Here is a 22,006-nt window from a genome sequence, read left to right on the forward strand (position 1 = left end):
GACGCATACTAAATAGGCATTAAAAGAACAAAATACTTGTTCAAGCTTGACAATGCCCATATGGTTTTAACAAACCCTGGGCCAGCCAAAGTGAAGGGCTCACAATATCACAGATGGTGTGATGTCGTTTCAACATTACAAATATTGAGAGAAAGCAAGAAGGAAGCGCCACATACCAGAGAAATAACCCACCCCATCACCCAGTCTCCTACTACCACCACCAGTCCACTGCAGCTCTGATCTCCACTACAGCTCCTTTTCTTGGAGCCTGAGAGTCACTGAATGTTTTAACCTTTGGGGTATAGTGTTGCCTATAGGAAGTTTGGACACAGGCAAACAAAAACCGCAGGACAGCCCAGGGGACATGTATTACCAGAATGTTTTGTAGCAAGGCAGTATAGGGAGCATGATCAAGTACAGAGGGAATAGCCTGTATCCCCTAATGAATTCAAAGAAAAGGATTTTACAGCGAGTACAAAAGTCCAATTTTTGTTAGCATTCACGAGGGGCAAAGGAAGACTTTAAGCTTTAGGACATCCAAAAGCAGTTCAATGGAGGGTTGGGTAACACAGCAAACACTTGCCAACAGGCCCAAGAAAAAACAAAACAAAAAAAACAGAACCTCTAGGGACTGACTGCAGCTCAAAAAGCCATCTAAAGAACCTTACGCTCAAAAACTGACATCAAATGGGCCACCTGGTAGATCTTAGAAAGATTAGGTGGCAGCTTTGCAAATCTGGGAAACAGTTGCTTAATGCCAAGAAAGACCAAGAAGCACTTGCAAATCTAGTACAGTGCTCCCTTACAGGAAAGTGTGGACCCTGATCCTTGACACTATAAGCTTGAAAGGAGGACTGCCTGAGCCACCTAGAAATGGTGGAACAAGAAGCGGGGGACTATCTGGCTTTACAAAAAAAGGATCCTGAAAGAAGCAGTGGCTGACTAACATACTTGCACAGCCCAAACCACATCCAGACAATTGAGTGAAATTCCTTTTGGCGAAATAAAGCTGGACAGAAAAACAATGTCCTGGTTGAGGTAAAAGGCAGAAACTTAGGCTTTGTCCCTGTGCAAAACAAGAAAAGGTTCTTTGTAGGGTAAAGCCACCAGTTCAAACACTTGTCTTGTAGAGGTGATGGCTACAAGGAACACCACCTTGTATGTGAATAGAGAGTAATGTCTCTAATGAGTTCAAACAGTGGTTGCTGATGTGCAGAAGAAATCAGACTGTCACTGAGTGACAAGGAAACGTACAGAGAGAGGGGAGCAACATAGGTGACTCCCTGTACAAAGGTCTTAATTAAGAAGTGTGAGGTCCATGGTCTCTGAAAGAACAGAAAGGGCATAAATCTTGGCCTTGATCGTTTTTGAGAGCCAAACGCTGGTCCAGAATCAGCAGCAGGAAACAGAGCATTTCTCCCATAAAGAAATGGTTAGGGTAGAAGCCCTGAAGCTAACATCAAGTGAAGTCTGCCTTCCATGACCGATGATAGACATTATGGTAAATAGTCATCCTTGCTTTTGGCATAGTAGGAAACAAAGACTTAAAGATGTCCCTCTGTATCTCAAAATCTGGGCTTTGACAGCCTTGCCATTAAACCCAGCACCCATGAAGCAGGACAGTAATTCTGTTCCAGACAGAACGATCTGGACAATCTGGAGCCCATGGAGCATGTCAGGAGTCTGTGTACCATATCCGCCTGAACCAGCCGGGAGCAGTAAGGATCAACGGAATGCTTTGATCTTAATCCTGTAAAGCATACGAAGAAAAAGTTTCAGGAAAAGAAAGGCACAGATTAGGGTGTACTGATCCCATGGAGCCACCGGAGCATCCCCTGGCCTATACCTAGACAAACCATTTTTGTGTTTGGAAACTGTAAACCGTTCGTAATAAAAGCCTTGAAACTGTTCTGCCACAAAAGCTGGGGCAATGACACTTGGCTCAGAAGTCCCAAGAAGGCTCCATGGAGATCTGCCTGTGTGGTGACAAAGGAAAGTTCACTTCCTAAACTCAAGCATCTGAGATGCAAGCTGTTGCTTATATCTACCAGTTCTGGAAAGTAGAAGCGCACCTTCCTGCTGATGAAAGCTTGTTTGAGGATTTGACAGACTTAAGATGCCAAGTGAGACTAATGCCGCGTACACACGAGCGGACTTTCCGACATACTTGGTCCGGCGGACCAGAGTCCGCCGAACAATCCGACCGTGTGTAGGCTCCGGCGGACTTTTTCCCAAAAGCCCACCGGACCTAGATTTGAAACATGTTTTAAATCTTTCCGTCGGACTCAGTTTCTGGCGGAAAGTCCGCTCGTCTGTGTGCTGGTCCGACGGAAAGCCGGCTCGTCTGTATGCTGGTCCAACGGACCAGATACGACGCAAGGGCAGGTATTGCATTTCGCGCTCGCTGCAATAGGAAAAAAAATTTTCCTATTGCGGCGAGCGCGGGGCATACCAGCCCCTTAGGTCTTGTATGGATTATAAAGGTAAACCCCTACGCCGAAAAAACGGCGTGGGGGTCCCCCCTAAAATCCATACCAGACCCCGATCCGAGCACGCAGCCTATAAAAGTAATAGTCAAAAAAGTTATAAGAGTTATAAATCAATATTCCTTTATAGCTGGCTCTGTAATTATTTATAACTGGCTCTGTGAGTAATACTTTATAACTGGCTTTGCAGTACTAACAGAGCCAGTTATAAAGGAGTTTTGCTTAATAACTGTTTTTTTGACCATTACTTTTACTAGTGCTTCCAAAGCCTGTGAAATACTTCATCCAGTTAACTTTTCTGGGTAGAATTTTTTTTCCCTTTCATCAATGTCAGCCGACATTCGGCCCATGTGTATAGCAGTTGGTCCGACAGAAGCCAGCCATTCAGCCCAGCTTCTGTCGAAGGCTCGTGACTGAAAAAGGTCCGTGTTCTTAGCCAGTGGCTGAGAGTGCTGACCGGAGTGTTCTGGCAAGGGGCATCCCCTGTCAGAACACAATAGCTCAGCAAGGGAGATCTCTGTACTAACATTGGATAGTTAGTACAGCGGTTCCGACCTGAGCTGTCAGTTTAGTGGTTTGTACAAGGCTTAACGCTTTATAACAGGCTTTACAGTATTCACAAAGCATTACTCGCAGAGCCAGTTATAAAGGAGTTTTGCCTAATGATTGGCTCTGTGAGTACTCCATTGTATCTGGCTTTGCGAGTCGTGCTTTATAACTGGCCGTGTAACCACTACTTTAGATGTTTTAAAAGGGAACTGCACTTTATAACAGGGTTTGTTTTCTAAAGTAGTAGCTCCCAACCCTGTTCTAAGGCTACATTTGCACACGTGTTTAGGCACAATGCAAATGGCAAGGGCACGTATCTGCTGATTCCTACTGCTGTTTTTAACACCTGTGAGTGGCTAGCCGCGTTGCCTTTTGTGAATTCTGAAAGTGCGGAAATTGGGGCTGATCTGAGGTGTGAAGGTGCAAAGCTCAGTTTCTTACTTTTATTCAAGTGGTTCACAGCATTTACTTTATAAAGATTCATTTCCATGTGCAGTTGACAGTTTATTTTCTATTTGTCTATTTGTATCTATTTTTTATGGCACTCAATTTCTTTGAAAACATTTTTCAGCACACTATGCCCTAAAGTTTCCCCCTGCATTAGAGCAACCCATCTTGTGCTGCTTCATACTTTTTTCAGGACTCCACCATCAAAACCGGAGTTAAAGTAATCTAATCCACACATCCTGGAACCCCACATCCCGTCATCTACCCCCCCCCCAGGCTGCTCAGTCTAAAATGCCCAGGCCTATTTTTTTGTCCCAGTCCAGGCCTGCCCGAAGGTCACTTCCAGACTATGCCAACAACATCCAGCCAAACAGGGGCAGGAAGCCAGACTGAGAACATCCATGCGAGTCTTGATTAAGGGAAAAAACAAAAAACAAAACGCGATAGCAAGAAATAGGTTAGTCATTAGCACAGTCCATCCTCATAGGACACTAGAAAATCTGAGACATGCTAGTAGGAGGGATTATCCTGGGCTGGCCTACAGTTGTTTGTTTGCCAGTGTCTAATCCTCTTGTAGGTGGCAGTATAAATTAAAAGTAAAATATTTTCTGTGTCCATCAATGGAGAAAGAAATGTAAATATCAGTTAAAGTGGATATATCAAATATTTATATATATAAAAATACACTAGAAACTTGCATAAGTCATCTAACAAATAGAATTACCTGATACCAGGAGTAAGCGCGGTCTGCAGGATTAATAAGGATGGTGACGAGTTTGGCTTTGGGGAGAAGTGCAGCCACACGCCTGGGAACTACTTCTGAATCAAAGTAGTTGGCGCTCTTCTCAAAGTACAAGTCTGAAGTGGTGTTGGATGGAATGGGAAAAAACTCCATATACCTGGAAAAACAAATATGCAAATTAAGTGCTGTTAGAGTTAGCTTGCCTCATATTATAAGCTAGGAATACACCAGTGACTGCCGGTTGCATACAATCTTTGGACTGATGAGACACAAAGTCGTGCCTAGCCAGGTAACACATTTTTCACATACCCTCCATCAGACTTGGAGAGAAGCACCCCTTTTCAACATAATTCTAAGTATTTAGGGCTCCTTCACAATAGTTTATTACGTGCCTTGTTCACATGACAATGCTGTGTTGAGGCGGGTTGCATTTTTACGCAGCATAACTCACTGCTCTGCATGTCACTAATATGCGCTGTGGTGCATAGACTGAATAGGATGAAGTGTCATTTTGTTCCACTTTAATAAAGTTAAAAAAAAAGATAAACAGTGACTTGCATTGTAACGATACAAAGCACCACCCTTACACAATGGACACCAGTCCACACAAGGTTTAGAGTGTAAGTTGGTGTGAACAAGCCTTTTCGGCAATGAATCTGGCCCCCGTCACCTTGTAACACTCAAAAACACACGTTTCTATGTGATTCACTGTGTATTTTGGCATGCGTTAGTCTGTTTTTCTGCATTTTAACACCCTTGGGAATGCACCAAAGCACAAGTATGTTTTTTGAATGCTTCAATTTAAATGGAGCCTCAGCACACTATTTTACTAACAGCCATCAGCAAGAGAAAAATGGAGGAAGCATACCAGTCAATTCCCTTGTGGTAATTCTGCCCATTGAAGAACTGGATCTCCTCAAACGTCTCCGAACTAGGGTAGTTACTGCTCAGGTCTGGGTGCATTCCTAGGAAGAGGTATAAAGCCGTGGTTCCTGCGAAGGCAGATGATAACAAAATTATTCAATACTGCACTCCCATCAACTTTCTGTGTACATTACTAGAATAACAAATACAAATATTGCAGCATATAAAAAGTTACTTATAATATTTGAAGCGTGGTCTATAGAGTAGATAAAGAGGTGTCATTTGATTACACTTTGGACACCCGTGTCTGTTGGTGGTGTCATAAACAAAATGAACATGCATGTTTTCTCCTATGTAATGAACAGTGGCATTGAAATTATGGTTTTGTCCTGTCTTTGGGAAACAGTGACCAGGTTAACACTTCGTAACTTGTAACATGTTATTTTTTCCAGAGAATTCTTATTGAGCTAGGACTGCAGGTAACCAGACAGACACATATAAAAGAGGGTCTAATATTTGCAGACAGTTGTGCACTTTCGGCTTTCTGTCATTTTCTTTTGAATAGTTTGGTGAAGGCCCATTTCTGTTCCCCTGTTCACAAATCCAACCGCATAAAGCCATAGTTTAATGTATTTAGTGTGGAACTCAAGTGGCTTACATTGAACCCTGACCTCAACTCTATCAAACACTTTTAAGATGAAATGGAGTGGTAACTGCATGCCAGGTTTTCCAGTTCAACATTAATACTTAACCGCCAAAATGCTTTTTGGTTGTGTAAGTTCAAATTCTTACAGACACACTCCAAACTTTGGCGATGCAGCAATGTGCACAAGAGCCTCGGCTCTCCCTCCTTACTGGCTGAGCCATTGGCTCCTGCTGCTGTCAATCACAGTCAGTGTGCCAACGAGGAGAGTGAGCCGTGGCTCTGTGTGTTAACCGCCTGCTGACCGCAGCACACAGATGTACATCGGCAGAATGGCACAGGCAGGCAAATGGGAGTACCTGTACATTCCTTTAAATTTGCCGCCTACCGGGCGCGTGTGTGCCACCGCACGCCACGGGAACTCGATGTTTTCCGGCGGTCCGCGATTGCGGTGTGGAGAGGTAGATGCCTATGTAAACAAGGCATTTCCCCGTTCTGCCTAGTGACATGACAGGGATCTACTGCTCCCTGTCATCGGGAGCAGTGATCACTGTCATGTCAGTGGAAGCCCATCCTCCCCACAATTAGAACACCTCCCTAGGACACACTTATGTCATTTACACTTTTACATTTACACAGTAATCAGTGAATTTTTATAGCACTGATCACTGTATAAATGACAATGGTCCCAAAATGGTGTCAAAAGTGTCCGATGTGTCCGCCATAATGTCGCAGTCTCAATAAAAATCGTAGATCGCCAACAATACTAATAAAAAAAAATTATAATAAAAATGCTATAAATCTATCCCCTATTTTGTAGACGCTATAACTTTTGCGCAAGCCAATCAATATATGCTTATTGCTATTTTTTTACCAAAAATATGTAGAAGAATACATATCGGCCTAAACTGAGAGAAAAAAAATAGTTTTTTTTATATATTTTTTGGGGATAATTATTATAGCAAAAAGTAAAAATATTGCTTTTTTTTCAAAATTGTCGCACTTTTTTGTTTATAGCGCAAAAAAATAAAAACCGCAGAGGTGATCAAATATCACCAAAAGAAAGATCTATTTGTGGGAAAAAAAGGACGTCAATTTTGTTTGGGTGCAATGTCGCACGACCGCGCAATTTTCAGTTAAAGCGATGCAGTGGCGTATCGCAAAAAGTGCTCTGGTCATGAAGGGTGTAAATCCTTCTGAGGCTGAAGTGGTTAAAGGACACGCAGAGCAGCAGCATGGGAGCGAGCCTGCTTGGGTGCCCCCATAGCAAGCTGTTTGATCTGGGGGCACTGGGCAGGAGGGAGGGGCCAGAAGCGCCGGCGGGGGATCCGAGAAGAGGAGGATCGGGACTGCTCTGTCAAAAAACACTGAACAGAGCAGGTAAGTATAACATGTTTTTTTATTTTTAAACTTGCCTTTAACCACTTGACGACCGCCTCACGCCGATGTACGTCGGCAAGGTGGCACGGACAGGCAGAATCACGTACATACACGTGATCTGCCTTCCGCGGGCGGGGGGGGTCCAACCCCCCCCCCCCCCCCCCGGTGCCAGAGGCTGTTGCCATCTCTTCCCGGACAATGAGAGGTGAGGGGGAGACCATCCATTCGTGGCCACCCCCTCCCGATCGCTCCCGGCGAATGAAAATCCTTCCTGTGTCTCTGTAAACAGACGCACAGGAAGTGATGTCATCCCTCCTTGAGCCGGTCTTTTTGATCCGGCGCCGAGGAGAGAAGACATCCAAGTAAGTGCACCAACACTACACTGTCAGTAGAACACGCCAGGCACACTTTTCACCCCCCAGTCACACTGACACCTATAGCAGTTTTTTTTTTTTTGCATTGGTGTCAGTTTGTGACAGTTATAAGTGTTAGGGCAGTTAGGTTAGCCCCCTTTAGGTCTGGGGTACCCCCCTTTAGGTCCAGGGTACCCCCCTAACTCCCCCTAATAAAGGTTAACCCCTTGATCACCCCCCGTCACCAGTGTCGCTAAGCGATCGTTTTTCTGATCGCTGTATTAGTGACACAGGTGACGCTAGTTAGGGAGGTAAGTATATAGGTTCGCTGTCAGTGTTTTATAGCGACAGGGACCCCCATATACTACCTGCTAAAGGTTTTAACCCCCTGATTGCCCCCTAGTTAACCCTTTCACCAGCGATCACCGTATAATTGTTACGGGTGACGCTGGTTAGTTGGTTTGTTTATTATAGTTTTAGGGCACCTGCCGTTTATTACCTTATACAGGTTTAACCCCCTAATTGCCCGGCGGCGATATAAGTTTTTAGGGTCAGATAAGGTCTGCGTCGCCCCAGGCAGCGTCAGTTTAGTGCCAGTACCGCTAACACCCACGCACGCAGCATACACCTCCCTTAGTGCTATAGTATCTGAGCGGATCGATATCTGATCCGATCAGATATATACTCCCCAGCAGTTTAGGGTTCCCATAAACACAGTGTTAGCGGGATCAGCCCAGATACCTGCTAGCACCTGCCTTTTGCCCCTCGGCCCAGCCCAGTCCAGCCCACCCAAGTGCAGTATCGATCGATCACTGACACTTACAAAACACTAAGCACACATAACTGCAGCGCTTGCAGAGTCAGGCCTGATCCCTGCGATTGCTAACAGTTTTTTGGTAGCGTTTTGATACAGTCGCTGACAGTCAGGAGCTTTTTTGCCTGTGAGTCTCACTAGCGTACCCCTAAATTTAGAGCCCAAAATGGCAAATCAAAGGTACAATAGTGAAGAGGCCTACACGTTTCTGAGCATGACAGATAGTGAAGAGGAAGTCACTCATCTGTCAGATTCAGGCTCAGAATACGATCCTGTAGAGGACAGCGGCTCCATGACAGATAGCTCTGACGACGGAGTTGTGGTCCCTGCTAAGGTCAGGCGTACCAGACCCCAATCTTCTTCTGTCCTTGAAGTGCAAGAACCGCAGGGCTCTCGTATGGAGCAGAGAAGTACTAGTGCCGCTATTCCTTCTGGTGAACTGGAAAGCACCAGCGGCCTAGTACACCCTGGTCAACACATGGCCGCTAATCCCCAGTCCTCCCTTGCCAGAGATTGGAGACCAATTACGGTCTCAGAATTTAAGATCTTTCTGGGCCTTTCCCTCAACATGGGCTTGAATAAAATGAGTAAGTTGCGGTCATATTGGTCCACTGACCCAATTTACCATGCGCCCGTGTTCTCTGCTTCCATGGCCAGGGCACGATATGAGCAGATTTTGAGGTTCATGCACTTCAACGACAATGAACTCTGTCGTCCTCGTGGAGACCCTGGATACGATCAGCTCTACAAAATTCGGCCCCTCTTAAACCACTTCAACCAACGTTTTGCAGACTTGTTTACTCCCCATCAAGTTGTCTGCATTGATGAGTCCCTGATTAAATTTTCTGGCCGCTTGTCATTCAAACAGTACCTTCCCAGCAAGCGTGCCAGATACGGGGTCAAGATGTATAAGCTCTGTGACAGGGCCACAGGCTATACATGTAGATTTATGGTTTACGAGGGCAAAGATAGTCACGTAGAGGCGACAAACTGCCCTGACTACATAGGAAGCGCTGGCAAGATAGTGTGGGACTTGGTGTCACCCTTATTCAGAAAGGGGTACCACTTGTACGTGGACAATTATTACACAAGCGTGCCACTTTTTAGTCACTTGTTTGATCAGCAGATTGGAGCATGTGGCACCGTGCGACCTAATCGCCGGAGCTTTCCTCAGCGGCTTGTAGATTCCCCTCTTAGGCTGGGGGGAGAGAGCCTGCTTGAAGTGTAATAATTTGCTCGCTATGAAGTGGAGGGATAAGAAGAATGTTTTCGTTCTCACCTCCCTTCATGCAGACACAACGACCCAAATTACTACGGCGACTGGTGTTGTGGAGAAACCCCTCTGTGTCCACGAATATAACCAAAATATGGGAGGGGTGGACCTCAACGACCAGTTGTTGGCGCCGTACCTAGTTGCCCGTAAGGCCAGACGCTGGTACAAAAAAGTGTCTGTTTATTTATTTCAATTGGCTTTGCTGAACGCTCATGTGCTATACAGAGCTTCAGGACGGACTGGATCCTTCCTTAAATTCCAGGAAGAGATCGTCAGAGCCCTTCTGTATCCAGACGGTGCTCCACCTCACCATCCCCAACCAAATGCAGTAGGCCGGCTGCATGAGAGGCATTTTCCTTATGCCCTCCCGAGTACCCCTACCCAACGAGCCCTCCAAAAAAGATGTCGTGTCTGTAGCAAGCGCGGATTTAGGCGTGACACCCAGTGTTATTGTCCCTCCTGTCCTGGCAATCCTGGTCTTTGCATGGGTGAATGTTTTGAACGCTACCATACACTAGTTGAGTATTAGCGTAGGGTACAGCACTGCACAGACTAGGACACACTTTCACAGGGTCTGCCAAGATGCCATCGCATTTTGGGAGACCCAAACCTGGTACCAGTTACAAAAGTTAAAGTTACTAAAAAAAAAGTGTATAAAAATAAATAAATAAATAAATAAATAAAATAAAAACAAAAAAAATATAAAATAAAAGAAACCAAAAATAGTTGTTGTTTTATTGTTCTCTCTCTCTCTATTCTCTCTCTTGTTCTGCTTGTTTTTACTGTATTCTATTCTGCAATGTTTTATTGTTATTATGTTTTACCATGTTTGCTTTTCAGATATGCAATTTTTTTTATACTTTACTGTTTACTGTGTTTTGTTGGTAACCATTTTATTGTTTTCAGGTACACCATTCAGCTGCAGAGCGGATTTATTTATCTTGACAGCAACAGCGTTTGCTCCCACGATACATAAAGCCGTGACTCCAGCGCTGTCGGAGGTGATTTCACCACCACAGTTACATACTTCAGCATATATGCTGATGCGTGGGGGCAGCAGTGGGTGGAGGAGCGATTTGCTCCTGCCTTTTGCGGGAGGATGCCCCCATGCTTCGGCATATATATTTTAGGCACAGGTTGCGTTAAATGTTTTATTTTTTACTATGTTTTTTTTTGTATTTGCTTTGCAGGTATGGTAAGTCTTAGAGCCCTTGCACACTGGGGCGGTTTGCAGGCGCTATTGCGCTAATAATAGCGCCTGCAAACCGCCCTGAAAGTGCCGCTGCATGTATTCCTGTGTGAAAGCCCCGAGGGCTTGCACACTGGAGCGATGCGCTGGCAGGACGGTAATAAAAGTCCTGCTAGCAGCATCTTCGGAGCGGTGAAGGAGCGGTGTGTATACCGCTCCTTTACCGCTCCTGCCCATTGAAATCAATGGGACGGCGCGGCTATACCGCCGGCAATGCGCCTCTGCAGAGGCGCTTTGCGGTGGTTTTTAACCCTTTCTCGGCCGCTAGCGGGGGGTAAAACCGCCCCGCTAGTGGCCGCATACCGACGGTAAAACGCAGCTATTAATAGCGGCGTTTTACCGCCGACGCCGCCCCCGCCCCAGTGTGCAAGGGCTCTTACTGTTATACTCTAATGTTACTTTGTTTTATTGTTAACCATCATTTGCTTAGCAGGTACGCCATTCAGTTGCAGCACGGATTTATCTATCTTGACAGCAACAGCGTTTGCTCCCACGATATATAAAGCCGTGACTCCAGCGCTGTTGGAGGTGATTTCACCACCACAGTTACATACTTCAGCATATATGCCGAAGCGTGGGGGCAGCAGTGGGTGGAGGAGCGATTTGCTCCTGCCTTTTGTGGGAGGATGCCCCCATGCTTCGGCATATATAAATGGTGCATGTATGCCCATCATTAGAAGTGGGTGGATGAAGGGAGGTATTCTAATGGTGGGCATACCCACCGATCAATATCTTTTTTTCGTTCAGCCCACAGGCTGCATGAAAAAAAAGTTTACAATATATGCCCAACAAGGACCAGCAACGACTTTGAGTGGTTATACCAGAATGATGCCTGCAGGTTTAGGTATCATCTTGGTATCATTCTTTTCAGCCAGCGGTCGGCTTTCATGTAAAAGCAATCCTAGCAGCTAATTAGCCTCTAGACTGCTTTTACAAGCAGTGGGAGGGAATGCCCCCCCCCCCTCCCACCGTCTTCCATGTTTTTCTCTGGCTCTCCTGTCCCAACAGGGAACCTGAAAATGCAGCTGGTGATTCGGCCAGCTGACCATAGAGCTGATCAAAGACCAGAATGGCTCCAAACATCTCTATGGCCTAAGAAACTGGAAGCTACGAGCATTTCATGACTTGGATTTCGCCGGATGTCAACAGCGCCATTGGGAAATTGGGAAAGCATTTTATCACACCGATCTTGGTGTGGTCAGATGCTTTGAGGGCAGAGGAGAGATCTAGGGTCTAATAGACCCCAATTTTTTTTAAAAAAAAAGAGTACCTGTCACTACCTATTGCTATCATAGGGGATAATTACATTCCCTGAGATAACAATAAAAATGATTAAAAACATAAAAATTAAAGGAACAGTTTAAAAATAAGATAAAAAAATAAAAAAAAATAATAAAGAAAAAAAGCACCCCTGTCTCCCCCTGCTCTCGCGCAAAGGCGAACGCAAGCGTCGGTCTGGCGTCAAATGTAAACAGCAATTGCACCATGCATGTGAGGTATCACCGCGAAGGTCAGGTCGAGGGCAGTAATTTTAGCAGTAGACCTCCTCTGTAAATCTAAAGTGGTAACCTTTAAAGGCTTTTAAAAATGTATTTAGTTTGTCGCCACTGCACGTTTGTGCGGAATTTTAAAGCATGTCATGTTTGGTATCCATGTACTCGGCCTAAGATCATCTTTTTTATTTCATCAAACATTTGGGCAATATAGTGTGTTTTAGTGCATTAAAATTTTAAAAAGTGTGTTTTTTCCCCAAAAAATGCGTTTGAAAAATCGCTGCGCAATTACTGTGTGAAAAAAAAAAATGAAACACCCACCATTTTAATCTGTAGGGCATTTGCTTTAAAAAAATATATAATGTTTGGGGGTTCAAAGTAATTTTCTTGCAAAAAAAAAAAAATTTTTTTCATGTAAACAAAAAGTGTCAGAAAGGGCTTTGTCTTCAAGTGGTTAGAAGAGTGGGTGATGTGTGACATAAGCTTCTAAATGTTGTGCATAAAATGCCAGGACAGTTCAAAAACCCCCCCAAATTACTCCATTTTGCAAAGTAGACACCCCAAGCTATTTGCTGAGAGGCATGTCGAGTCCATGGAATATTTTATATTGTGACACAAGTTGCGGGAAAAAGACAAATTTTTTTTTTTTATGCACAAAGTTGTCACTAAATGATATATTGCTCAAACATGCCATGGGAATATGTGAAATTACACCCCAAAATACATTCTGTTGCTTCTCCTGAGTACAGGGATACCACATGTGTGGGACTTTTTGGGAGCCTAGCCGCGTACGGGACCCCGAAAACCAAGTACCGCCTTCAGGCTTTCTAAGGGCGTAAATTTTTGATTTCACTCTTCACTGCCTATCACAGTTTCGGAGGCCATGGAATGCCCAGATGGCACAACCCCCCCCCCCAAATTGACCCCATTTTGGAAAATAGACACCCCAAGCTATTTGCTGAGAGGTATAGTGAGTATTTTGAAGACCTCACTTTTTGTCACAAACTTTTGAAAATTGAAAAAAGGAAAAAAAAATACATTTTTCTTGTCTTTCTTCATTTTCAAAAACAAATGAGAGCTTCAAAATACTCACCATGCCTCTCAGCAAATAGGTTGGGGTGTCTACTTTCCAAAATGGGGTCATTTTGGGGAGTTTTGTGCTATCTTGGCATTTTATGGCCTTCGAAACTGTGATAGGTAGTGAGGAGTGAAATCAAAAATTTACGCCCTTAGAAATCCTGAAGGTGGTGATTGGATTTCGGGGCCCCGTATGCGGCTAGGCTCCCCAAAAGTCCCACACATGTGGTATCCCCATACTCAGGAGAAACAGCTAAATGTATTTTGGGGTGCAATTCCACATAGCCCATGGCCTATGTGAGAAATATATCATTTAGTGACAACTTTGTGCAAAAAAAAAAAAAAATTTGTCACTTTCCCGCAACTTGTGTCAAAAAACATGTGGTATCCCCGTACTCAGGAGAAGCAGCAGAATGTATTTTGGGGTGTAATTCCACACATGCCCATGGCATGTTTGAGCAATATATCATTTAGTGACAACTTTGTGCAAAAAAAAAAAAAAAAAAAAAAAGTGTTACTTTCCCGCAACTTGTGTCAAAAAATAAAATATTCCATGGACTTAACATGCCTCTCAGCAAATAGCGTGGGGTGTCTACTTTCCAAAATGGGGTCATTTGGGGGGGTTTTGTGCCATATGGGCATTTTATGGCCTTCAAAACTGTGATAGGTAGTGAGGAGTGAAATCAAAAATTTATGCCCTTAGAAATCCTGAAGGCAGTGATTGGTTTTCGGGGCCCCGTACGCGGCTAGGCTCCCAAAAAGTCCCACACATGTGGTATCCCCGTACTCAGGAGAAGCAGCTGAATGTATTTTGGGGTGCAATTCCACATAGGCCCATGGCCTGTGTGAGCAATATATCATTTAGTGACAACTTTTTTGTAAATATTTTTTTTTTTTTTTTTTGTGTCATTATTCAATCACTTGGAACAAAAAAAAAAAAATATTCAATGGGTTCAACATGCCTCTCAGCAATTTCCTTGGGGTGTCTACTTTCCAAAATGGGGTCATTGGGGGGGGGGGGGTGTTTGTACTGCCCTGCCATTTTAGCACCTCAAGAAATGACATAGGCAGTCATAAACTAAAAGCTGTGTAAATTCCAGAAAATGTACCCTGGTTTGTAGACGCTATAACTTTTGCGCAAACCAATAAATATATGCTTATTTACCAAAGACATGTGGCCGAATACATTTTGGCCTAAATGTATGACTAAAATTGAGTTTATTGGATTTTTTTTTATAACAAACAGTAGAAAATATCATTTTTTTTCAAAATTTTCGGTCTTTTTCCGTTTATAGCGCAAAAAATAAAAACGGCAGAGGTGATCAAATACCATCAAAAGAAAGCTCTATTTGTGGGAAGAAAAGGACGCAAATTTCGTTTGGGTACAGCATTGCATGACCGCGCAATTAGCAGTTAAAGCGACGCAGTGCCAAATTGGAAAAAGTCCTCTGGTCCTTAGGCAGCATAATGGTCCGGGGCTGAAGTGGTTAATATAACTTTAAGGATTTAGGCAACGTACATAAAAACTTGCTTTTTTACACATACGGATTTCAATCAAACCTTCTACAAATGTCGGACCTAAGAGCACCCTCCTTTAAAACATGAAGAAACAATTCCAAAAGAAGGTAAGAATGAAAAAAATAAATAAAAATCTAAATAACTTGCCTTGTATTCAACAAACAACAATATAACCTTGAAGCTGAAAACATATTAATATTTAACAATAGGGATGGTTTAAAGGAACTAAAAACGGTCTGTGTTGCCCATAACCACCAAACTGGAACTATCACTTTTCAAACCTGTTCAAGGTCACTGTTGGCAACATTACATCTGTCATTTTTACTGAATAAAATATTGAACATTGGACTGCTGTTGGCATCAGTTTGCCATTCACAGATCTTTACATTGTATGGAGTGAGGCAGGTTTCCTCAACCTAGAGGCTGAAATGTAATGCATTCAGCCCCTTTGGTACTTACTGTGACTCCCTCAATAGCTAGTGGTCAGTGTTTTTCCTCCCTAGGTACTTAACCACAGCCAACAAGATTCATTATAATGATTTCTCCTAGCAAAATGGTTCATTGTGTTCAATGACTTTTCTCTTTGCTGCATTTTATTTCTGTGTTCTTCTATAATGGATCTTGCTTAGGGGAATGTGGCACCTGTAACTTTTAGGAGGGCTATAAGGAGCCCAATTGTGGAAGTATTGACGTCAGTGATCTTTAGCAATCTCATGTAACATTCTCAGTAGCCACAGACTCATGGGGCATACAGTGGGGGAAATTATTTGATCCCCTGCAGATTTTGTAAGTTTGCCCACTAACAAGAAAATGGTCTATTCATTTTAATCATAGGTGTAATTTAACCACTTCAGCCCCAGAAGATTTGGCTGCTCAATGACCAAGCCTTTTTTTGCGATACAGCACTGTGTCGCTTTAACTGACAATTGTGTGGTCGTGCGACGTTGTACCCAAACAAAATGGACGTCCTTTTTTTCCCACAAATAGAGCTTTCTTTTGGTGGTATTTGATCATCTCTGCGGTTTTTATTTTTTGCGATATAAACAAAAAAAGAGCGACAATTAAAAAAAACACAATATTTTGTACTTTTTGCTATAATAAATATCCCCAATTTGTTTTTTAAAAAAGCTAAATTTTTTCCTCAGTTTAGGCCGATATGTATTCTTCTACATATTTTTGGTAATAAAAATCATAATAAGCGTATATTGATTGGTTTGCGCAAAAGTTATAGCATTTACAAAATAGGGCAAAGATTTATGGCATTTTTATTATTATTATTTTTTTTTTTTTTTTTTACTAGTAATAGCGGTGATCAACGATTTTTTATAGGGGACTGCGACATTATGGCGGACAGATCGGACACTTTTGGCACATTTTTGGGACCATTGGCATTAATACAGCGATCAGTGCTATAAAAATGCAACGATTACTGTGTAAATGTCACTGGCAGGGAAGGGGTTAACACTAGGGGGCGATCAAGAGGTTAATTGTGTGTCCTAGGGAGTGATTCTAACTGTGGGGGGATGGGACTGCCTGAGTGAGGAGAGCGATCGTTGTTCATACTTGGTATGAACAACAGATCACTCTCCTCACCCCTGATAGCATGGAGATCTGTCTGTTTACATTGACAGATCTCCGTTCTGTGTGGAGCGATCGCGGATGCCCAGCGGTCGCACGTGCATCGGCTCCAGCGGCGCGCATCCTAGTGGCCAAAAGGCGAACCAACATAAGGTAACGTCGTTTTGCCCAGGGGAGCCAACCTGCCACAGTACAACTGCGGCGGCTGGTCAGGAAGGGGTTAAATGAGAGACACATAATATCAACCAAAAATCCAGAAAAAAACACATATAACATTTGTATCAAATTGAGTTGCAGTTTAGTAAAATAAGTATTTGATCCCCAGCCAAAACATGACTTAATACTTGGTGGAGAAACCCTTGTTGGCAAGCACAGAGGGAAGACAATTCTTGTAGTTGTCTACCAAGATTCCACACATTTCAGGAGGGATTTTGGTCCACTCTTCTCTACAGATCTTCTCTAAATCTTTAAGGTTTCTTGGCAACTGGAAGTTTCAGCCCCCTCCATACATTTTCTATAGGATTAAGGTCTGGAGACAGGCTAGACCACTCTATGACCCTAATGTGCGTCTTCTTGAGCCACTCCTTTGTTACCTTGGTGGTATGTTTTGGGTCATTGTCATGCTGGAAGACCAATCCACGAACCATCTTCATTGTTCTGGCTGACAGAAGGTGGTTCTCATCCAAGATTTTACAATACATTGCACCGTTCATTGGCCCCTCAATGGCCAATGCACCTTTAGCAGAGAAACAGCCCCAAAGCATGTTTCCACATCCATGCTTGACTGTAGGGACGCTGTTAGGGTCATAATCAGCATTTTTCTTCCTCCAAATACAGCAAGTCGAGTTAATGCCAAAGAGCTCAATTTTGGTCTCATCTGACCACAGCACTTTCTCCCAATCCTTCTCTGAATTGGTAAACTTCAGATGGGCCTGTACATGTCCCCTTTTGAGGAGGGGGACTTTGTGGGCGCTGCAGGATTTCAATCCATGGCGACATATTGTGTTACCAATGGTTTGTTTGGTGACTGTGGTCCCAACTGCTTTGAGATCATTCACAAGCTCCTCCCGTGTAGTTCTGGGCTGATCCCTCACTTTTCTCTTCCACTTGCAAATAAATCGCTCCAAAAATTGTCTCCTTCTCACCAAGCTTCCTGCTGATGGTCTTGAAGCCCATTCCAGCCTTGTGCAGGTCTACAATCTTGTCCCCGACATCCTTTGACAGGTTTTTGGTCTTGCCCATGACGACTAGGTGTGAATGGAAAAAAGATCTGTGTACCACATGAGCACTTACTGTAAAAAGTCTGTGGGAGCCAAAATTATTGTTGGTTGGTAGGGGATCAAATACTTATTTTACTCACTGAACTGCAATCTTAATTTATAACTTTTGTATCATGTGTTTTTTTTTTTCTAGATTTTGGTTGATATTCTGCCGCTATCATTTAAAATACACCTATGATAAAAATGATAGACCCTTCATTTCTTTGTAAGTGGGCAAACCTACAAAATCTGCAGATCAAATAATTATTTTCCCCACTGTATGATCCAATTACTCCTGCGGTACATCTGCAGTCTTTGACCATCTCCTGTACTATGTTTGCATTTCTGACAGTTTTCTGTAGTATAATATACAATGATTATTACATGTGGCCCTTGGTGATGTCAGGGGCTGCACTCAAGCCAAGTAAGTTCTTCACCTCTGATAAACACTCTTACACATAAACATCCACCACAGCTGCCACACTTCCCAGCAGCTGTGCCAACCAATCAAGTGCTTCATATGCATTCTGGTACATGGTCAGTCTATAACTGACGACTCTTCATTTCCCACATTATTTTCACCCACCTAACATCCTGTACTAATCCTGGCTCCCGCTGTGCACACAGCACATCCTGTATTAATCTCTGTTTCCCCTCTTTTCATACTCTTTATCAAGTAGTAATCCTTCCTCTCAGTCTCTTCTAGAAAGCCCTGACTAATGATCCCCCTTCCCAGGGGATAAATATAACAGTACATGAGAAGGTGTTACAAGCTGTACAAACACACACCATCAGAATTCTATCTCTCTGCTACGCATTGGATTGGCGTATGGAAGAAATACCTGTTTTCTGAGGTCCGATTATAAGTAATTTGGGAAAGCGGTCACACGTCTTCTCCTTCGACCAAATGTCTTTATGCCGTTTATCCTCGCAAGGATCCTGCAGAAAAAGCATAATTCTGTTACTGGACTATAAATTACAGAAACTGATTTCACTTGGGGAAGGGGAAAAGTTGACCAGGCTGATTAATGGAGTCACTGGCCGGCAAATCATTTCCTTACCTTATTCTGTGTTCTATTCTAGTTTACTATGGGAAGCGATGATTGAGGTCTGCAGAGAGTAACCCCTCACCTTCCCTAAGGACTTGCGGATTGCAGCAGGCTTGGCTGCTCTTCAAGTCCCAATCATTGTAAGTGGCCAAGTGGTCAGAGAGAGCAAAATGGATGCACAGATCACGCTGGGATGTACAGGAGGCTATTACCGCCAAGTCACTTCCAATATATAAAGCAGCAGGCAACATAAGGTGAAGTCTGCAAATGTATGGTTCATTTCAAAGATGCAAAAAGAGCAATAAGACATTTTAGCTGGTATATTCTGCAAACACTGGGAGACAGACATGCATCACTTATACACAGGTTTTTTTCTCCCTTCATGTTAGGCCCAAAATATTTTCAACTTTGGTGGAATTTAAAGCTGAACTGCAGGAAAACAACTAAATATCTAGTTAAAATTCATATATAGAAGTTGTCTAGATTGACAAGGATTTGTACATTCTGTAGATTTAAAGTGGTTATAAACTCTCACATATACTAAAATGACTAGCCTCAGGTGATGCAGAGATGAAAGTTTATCTGTTTATCTACAGTTTATCACAATCGTCTTTCCCCTACATCCATTAAAAGTGCAAAATTTACACAGGATCTCTCAGCTCTGAAAAGCAGGGGGTGGAGAGCTGAAGTTAAACTGGTGACGAGAGCTCTGAGAGCTGAAAGGATGGAAGAGACACACCCCCTTCACACAGGAACAGAGCTGAGGCTGTCAATTAGCTGGAGCTTCCTCCTGTGTCACCATTCTTCTCTTGGTGTCAGGAAAACCTGTCAAAAGTGACTTATAGCAGAGGAACGAGTCAGCAGACAGAAATGACACAAACCTTGTACACACGGTACAATTGTTGGCAGGGGATTGTCTGTTGACAGAGGACTGTCTGTTGACAGACTGTTCTAAAATCTTACTGCTAGTACACTTCTTTTGACAATTGTTGTCCAACTTTCGGCCAACAGATGACAGACTAGTAAATTTTCGGCAGACAATGGTTTGATGTCAGATTTTTGTATGGTCAGTAGACAAATCCATCACACAAAACATGCATGTCAATGCTCACCAAATACAAAATTAGCAGAAGGGGCCCAAAGGATTGCGCTCAAGAGCTGAAATTCCTCATAGTACGTCACTACGTTCGTGTTTGTGGCACGACAATTGTGTACCGTGAGTATGCAAGACAAGATCCTGGCACACGCCCTTTTGACAAAAATCAGACACTCGGTTGGCCAACAATCGTACCGTGTGTACAAGGCTTTAGTGCTCTGGATTGAGACAAGTACTCACAATAGAAGGATATGCTTTATTCAGATTTCATGTCTGAGGTTTACAACCACTTTATGATGAATGCACCGTATCTGGGCATATAGCGCATATTCTGGCGCTTTCCTTTGCCAGGGAGTCCACAGATGCTGTGTACAGTAGCCTAAAGAAGACAATGACTGTATGCAACTACACTTGCGTTTGGGCAAATACGTGCATAAAACACATGTATCTATAAGGACATACAACTCTGGACACAGACTGTCCGCACTCAGACTTGCATGCTCATATGCATATACGTGTATAGCAATTTACAGCCAGTGACTTCTATAGGAGGCTGTATGCAGCACCTGTGGGTTCTCTGGCAGAGAAATAATCAAGAACTTGTGCTATATGGCTATATACAGCCACATGCATAAGCCCTTACACGGCCAGATCGATGGTTTGACCTTTCTCTACTGCAGTTAAGCAATACGGCTAGGTCACCTCTCTGTCCCCAGACTGTGACTGGATGAAAATGTATGGGGTTTCTTTTATACCTGCCTGAAGTTCAGTTTTAAAGCTCAACTCCAGCTTTTGATACACTTTTCATACAGTGCTGTGAAAAAGTATTTGCCCCCTTCCTGATTTTTTTTATTTGTTTGCAAATTTCTCCCACTTAAATGATTCAGATCAAACTAATTTTAATATTACACAAAAGATAACCCGTGTAAATCGAAGATGCAGTTTTTAAATTATTATTTCATTCATCAAGGGAAAAAAGCAGTTCAAACCTGCCTGACCCTATGTGAAAAAGTAACTGCCCCCTCCCATGCTGAATCATGAATGAACTGTGATTAACCACAATTTTTTGGAAAGCGGAGTTAAATTTCACTTGCCACACCCAGGCCTGATTACTGCCAGACCTGTTGACTCAAGAAATCACTTGAATAGAAGCTGTCTGACAAAGTGAAGCACGCTAACAGATCACAAAAAGCCACACATCGAGCCACAATCTAAAAAAATTCAAGAACAGATTAGAAACAAAGTAATGTACATGTATCGATCTGGGAAGGATTTTAAAGCCATTTCTAAGGCTTTGGAACTCCAGTGAACCATGGGGAGAGTCATTATCCACAAATGGAGATAACTTGGAACAGTGGTGAACCTTCCCAGGAGTGGCCGGCCTACAAAAATGACTCCAAGAGCATGACGACGACTCATCCAGGAGGTCATAAAAGGACCCAGAACAACATCTAAAGAACTGCAGGCCACATTTGCCTCAGGTAAGATCAGTGTTCATGATTCAACAATAAGAAAGAGACTGAGCTAAAATGGCATCCATGGGAGAGTTCCAAGGCCAAAGCTACTGCTGATCAAAAAGAACACAAAGGCTCATCTCACATTTATTAAAAAACATCTTGATTAGCCCCAAGACTTTTAGGTAAATATTCTGTGGTCCGATGAGACAAAAATGTAACTTTTTGGAAGGTGTGCGTCCCGTTACATCTGGCATAAAACTAATACAGCATTTCATAACAGGATCATATCAACAGACATGGTGGTGGTAGCGTGATGGTCTGGGGCTGCTTTGCAGCTTCAGGACCTGGACGACTTACCATAATTGATGGAACCATGAATTCTGAGCTCTACCAGAAAATCTTAAAGGAGAATGTCAGGCCAGTGACCTCATTCTCAAGTGCACTTGGGTTATGCAGCAGGACAATGATCCAAAACACAGCAAGTCCACCTCCAAATGGTTCAAACAAAGCAAAATTTAGGTTTTGGAGTGGCCTAGTCAAAGCCTGGACTTAAATCCAATTGAGATGCTGACCTTACACAGGCCGTTCATGCTGAAAAAACCCTCCAATGTGGCTGAATTAAAACAATTCTGCAAAGAAGAGTGGGCCAAAATTGCTCCACGCCAATGTGAAAGACTCA

The 22,006-nt window shown here is 43.2% G+C and overlaps 1 protein-coding gene across 2 annotated transcripts in view; it reads right to left on the reverse strand.

Annotated features, from left to right (window-relative positions):
* Positions 1-22,006, reverse strand: part of NDST1 (N-deacetylase and N-sulfotransferase 1) — a 201,015-nt gene that overhangs the window by 23,685 nt on the left and 155,324 nt on the right. For both annotated transcript variants that reach the window (XM_073621096.1, XM_073621097.1), the window contains 3 exons: positions 18,568-18,664; positions 5,093-5,216; positions 4,207-4,381 (listed from right to left, as the gene is read on the reverse strand). In XM_073621096.1, coding sequence (XP_073477197.1) covers positions 4,207-4,381; positions 5,093-5,216; positions 18,568-18,664 — 396 coding nt within the window. The remainder of the gene's footprint in view (positions 1-4,206; positions 4,382-5,092; positions 5,217-18,567; positions 18,665-22,006) is intronic.

This window comes from Aquarana catesbeiana, linkage group LG03 (genome assembly GCF_042186555.1).
Source record: "Aquarana catesbeiana isolate 2022-GZ linkage group LG03, ASM4218655v1, whole genome shotgun sequence".
In the NCBI taxonomy this organism is placed as follows: domain Eukaryota; kingdom Metazoa; phylum Chordata; class Amphibia; order Anura; family Ranidae; genus Aquarana; species Aquarana catesbeiana.